Source organism: Charadrius vociferus, unplaced genomic scaffold (genome assembly GCF_000708025.1).
Source record: "Charadrius vociferus isolate BGI_N301 unplaced genomic scaffold, ASM70802v2 scaffold1608, whole genome shotgun sequence".
Taxonomy (NCBI): domain Eukaryota; kingdom Metazoa; phylum Chordata; class Aves; order Charadriiformes; family Charadriidae; genus Charadrius; species Charadrius vociferus.
In genome coordinates, this window is record NW_009649572.1 from 127,999 (window position 1) to 131,980 (window position 3,982).

The window sequence follows — 3,982 nt, forward strand, 5'->3', positions numbered from 1 at the left end:
GGCAGCCGCGCCAGCCGGGCTGCAAGGGAAGGAGAAAGTACCTAGTAGGAACATGCTAATTGAAATTTTGCTCTTTAAACTTGGTGAACTGATTATTATTGTATTCCTGAACCTGGTCGTGTTTGATCGGGGTCTCAAATCAGACAAAGAAACAGGAGGACGCGGTTCTCCTGATGTTCTGTGTGATGGAAAACGCGCGGTAGCTTCCTGTCTTTCGCAGCCGGCTGGCTACTGCTTTAACCGCCTGTGGGTGCCACGGCTGTATCTGGGGATAAGGAAGAGGCGTGAGCGGCTCCCCCTGGGGCGGCTTCCTCTTGCTGCACACTGAAACAGGCTGTGAGACTCAAGGCAATTTTCTTTTTTCTTTTTTTTTCTTTTTTTTTTTTTCCGTTCTTGTTTTTTTTTCTTTGGTGGCAAAGAACAAAATCAGTCTGCTCAATTTTACACAAGCACCACTGTAAATACTTGCTTGTTTGTATTACTATAAGAGTGGCTTAAGCATAAGCAGCAACACTGTACAAATGCAAACTCAAAACACATCTGAAAATGCGTTTTGAAACTGGTGCACTGATTCAAAGAATTCAGTAAGCTTTAAGCAACTTTGAACCAGGTTAACACTCATTGTGGCTATATTTCGGGCTGATGTTATTTCTGTATAGAGCATCCTATCTGACAGCTGTGTGTGATCATGCTATATGCTAGTATCGAACACATGGGCCACTGAAGAAATGGGCAGTTTTGTGACATTTTACTGCTTAATATTCATTTATGTTAATTTGTCATCATAATGAGTACTGAAACAAATTCTCTGGTTTCAAGTTAAGCAGCATCCAAGAAGGAATTCCTAAATAATAGTTGACACCTTATGTACATCTCAATAGGCGGTGTGCTAAAACCCAATTATGAACACCCTGAGAGGAAGGGGGAGAAATACCACGGTAATGATTTTTGTTAAACGGATATATTGAACGGGGCGTACCGAGCGCTTTCCGAGGCAAATTGGAGAGGAAGGTGCTCGTTTTGGGGGTCTGTGCATTGCAGTGAAGGCATTCCGAATTCGAGCCGCCATAGTCCAGACGTGCGCCAGGGAGGATTTTGCCCCATTAATTCCACGTTTCTTCCCTCCCGCTGGGGGAGGGAGCGCTAATAGTGACATGTCCTTCGATGTGCGGCTTCCTGGGGCTAATGAAGAGAGGAGAGCAGCTACAAACGACCCGCCAAGCAGCTACACCAATCACTGCCACCTCACGGAGCCAGAGCTGCTGATTTCCCCCTGCAGCCTCCCCTGCCCCAGGCCGAGGGGCAGCCGACACGTATGGATGACACACAAGACCCCCATCCCCTCCTCCTGAGGGCAGTGGAGAAGCTCCCTGGCCCTGGTGAGATGGAGATCTGGCTGTAGCCTCCTTATTCCCCACCAGACCATCCTTATCTGCCCAGAACAGCGTGGGCACTGCAGGGGGGGCCTGTTGGTGCTTGGTTGTGTGTGTCCTACGGCTGAAGACAGGTTGTTGGTGTTGAACCTGAGACGCCTTCCCGTGGATGAACATTCAACAGCTTAATTCCAGCTGAACAAGCATTTCTCTGAAATGGCAGCTCCTGAGTTAACACTCTTCTCTCTCCTCCTCCCTCCCCCCCTCATCGCTTGTGCTGTGTGTCTGGTGTCCTTAGTGGCCACTGACCCATTGAGAAGCTCCCTCTCCAACTCCAGTGGCATCTTCTCCCACTGTGGAAATGCAGCCATCACTTCCAGGTTCCCAGGGCAGATGTGTTTGGGTCCTCAAAAGCCACAGAGGCACCCAGGTCCTACCGGCTTAATGGCAGTGAGATGTTCACAGATCCCATCAGGGATCTTGGCCGGAGTCCTTCAAACTGTTTCCTAACCCGGAAGTCATTTTTGTGACAAACTTAACAGTGAGAAAAATCCTACTTTTCATCTTTCAGCAATTAATAGCTGATACACACCTGTTTTTAACTGAAGACAAATGACAGCACGGACAGTTTACGGAGGGAACCTTCTGAAGCATTGTTGTGGTATCGTCCCTTTCTGAGCACCCTGTGATTGCTGGCACCCTGGTGACAAAGCTGCAAAGGGTGTTTCTGTCCCTGGATGCTGGTCGCGTGGGGACTCCCCGCGAGCCCCTGGCGAGGGCTGTGTGCTGTTTGCGCCCGGAGGATACACATCTTCTCTGCAAGCTCAGGAAGGGACGAGGCCGCCAGTGCCTTGGCTGAAGAGAAGAGAAATGAAGGTTTGACTGTGGGCCGTGAGGGTGTGGATGATGGCTCCAGAGTAGAGGCAGGCTGACGTACACCAGCTACAGAGACACCACCCGCTGGGTGACCAGGCTGGTCTAAAATGAGTCTTTCTGTCTGTCCAGCGAGGGAGCAGCAGCTCCTGTCCACAGCATGTGGGTCCTTCACCCACTCTGCAAACTGGCCAGCGAGCACGTGTTCTTTGCATGTTTCCTCAGCGGCAAGGCTTGTGTGAGGTACACTAATTCAGATAACATTGAGGAGACCAAGCATGAGACTGTGGGAGATGTTGGCATGCTCAGGATGGAGGCTCTGGTAGTTGGGCTGAGGACCTAGGAAGGGCACGGTGGGCATATTTCCCCTGACGGATGCATGGATGCCGCTGGACACAGTGACCCGAGGTGCTCAGACCTGGCTGGCGCTGTGGTTTCATCAGGACTCTCTGAGGGTGGTCCTCAGCCAGAGCACAGTGGTGGGCTCCATCCCGCCGGCGGGGCTGCAGGCAGGGACGGTGTGGGTGCGCGGGCAGCGTACCAGTCCTGGTCAGGGCCATGGAGGGGAAACCCCAAACTCCCACCGTTGCACATGCAAGGCGGGTGCCTGCGCCAGGCCCAGCTCCCAAAACATGGCAACCAGGCTTGCTCCTGTCTGCTGGGACTGCTTCCCAGCGAGAAAGTAAGAGTTGGCCCATTGAGTATGCACACCGTACTTCTGGAAAAGACACTTCTTGACAGCACTTTCTGATTTTGAGAATATTTTGCCTGGGGTTTACACACTGCTTCCCTCTGGAGGCCGGGACTTTGTGTCTGTAGCCTTCATCGCGGGGATGCTCTTCCTGGAGGAGTGTCTTTGAAAGGCACGGCTGCAGAAGAGGATCCTTTGGGGATGATGGAGAGCCGCCTGCTGCCGCCCTCTCCTCCGCGTCCCTCCGTGTCCTGGGGGGGTCACGGGGGAGCTGGGAGCGGGAAGCGAATGACCCCTGGGGCTGCAAGGAGGGGAGAGAGCAGGACCAGCGGCGGGGCCTGGGGCGGCTGCCTGCCCCTCGCTCAGGCGGGCGCTTTCAGCACTGAAGTCCGTAACACGCTCGGCTGTGGCGGTTCCAGTAGTCTGCGCTCCAGCAGTAAATTTATCAAGTACATTGCCGACACAGACGGGCTGAGAGATGAAATCTGAGAGATGGAGAGGGAGAACGCTGCCGTGAGACTAAATCAACAGAGGCCACGAGCCGGGATTGCATGAACTGACTTGTTGAGGAATCCCTCGGCCAAACGCTGTGAGTGTGACCATAAAGAAGACATAAAATGCTGTGGGCAGTGAGTTTGCTTCGCATTTGTCCGAAGGTTCAGTTACGGAGGCGTTGTCGTTAGGCAGCTCCGCTGACTGCAGAGCTCAGGATGTCTCGGGACCGGATCCACAGACCGAAAGCTATGTTTGTTCGCCGTCAAATCAGAAAAACGTTCAGGGCTGTGGGAGCACGGGGCTGGAGGGTGTGTGCTGATTCAGAGATGAAGAGGAGGGCTCTGACCGCCAGTGTCGGGGCAGCCCCACAGTGCCGCGCACTTGGGAAGGAGACAACATGGGCAGAAATCGTGCCAGGAAAAGAAAAAAAAGGAAAAAAGAGGAAAAAGAAGGAGGCTGAGAGGTGGTTTTCAGAAGAAAGCCTTCCTGACCGGGGAGTTTCAGCAGCGGAGTGCCCGTCACCCCTCCTCGGCTCCCTGTGGCCGTGTCC

At 53.1% G+C, this 3,982-nt stretch overlaps 1 protein-coding gene across 1 annotated transcript in view; it reads left to right on the forward strand.

Moving 5' to 3' along the window:
• PAX5 (paired box 5) overlaps positions 1-3,982 on the forward strand; it is a gene marked incomplete at its 5' end in the record, with an annotated part of 206,804 nt that overhangs the window by 126,877 nt on the left and 75,945 nt on the right. The window contains one exon of the mRNA XM_009890328.1: positions 221-284. Coding sequence (XP_009888630.1) covers positions 221-284 — 64 coding nt within the window. The remainder of the gene's footprint in view (positions 1-220; positions 285-3,982) is intronic.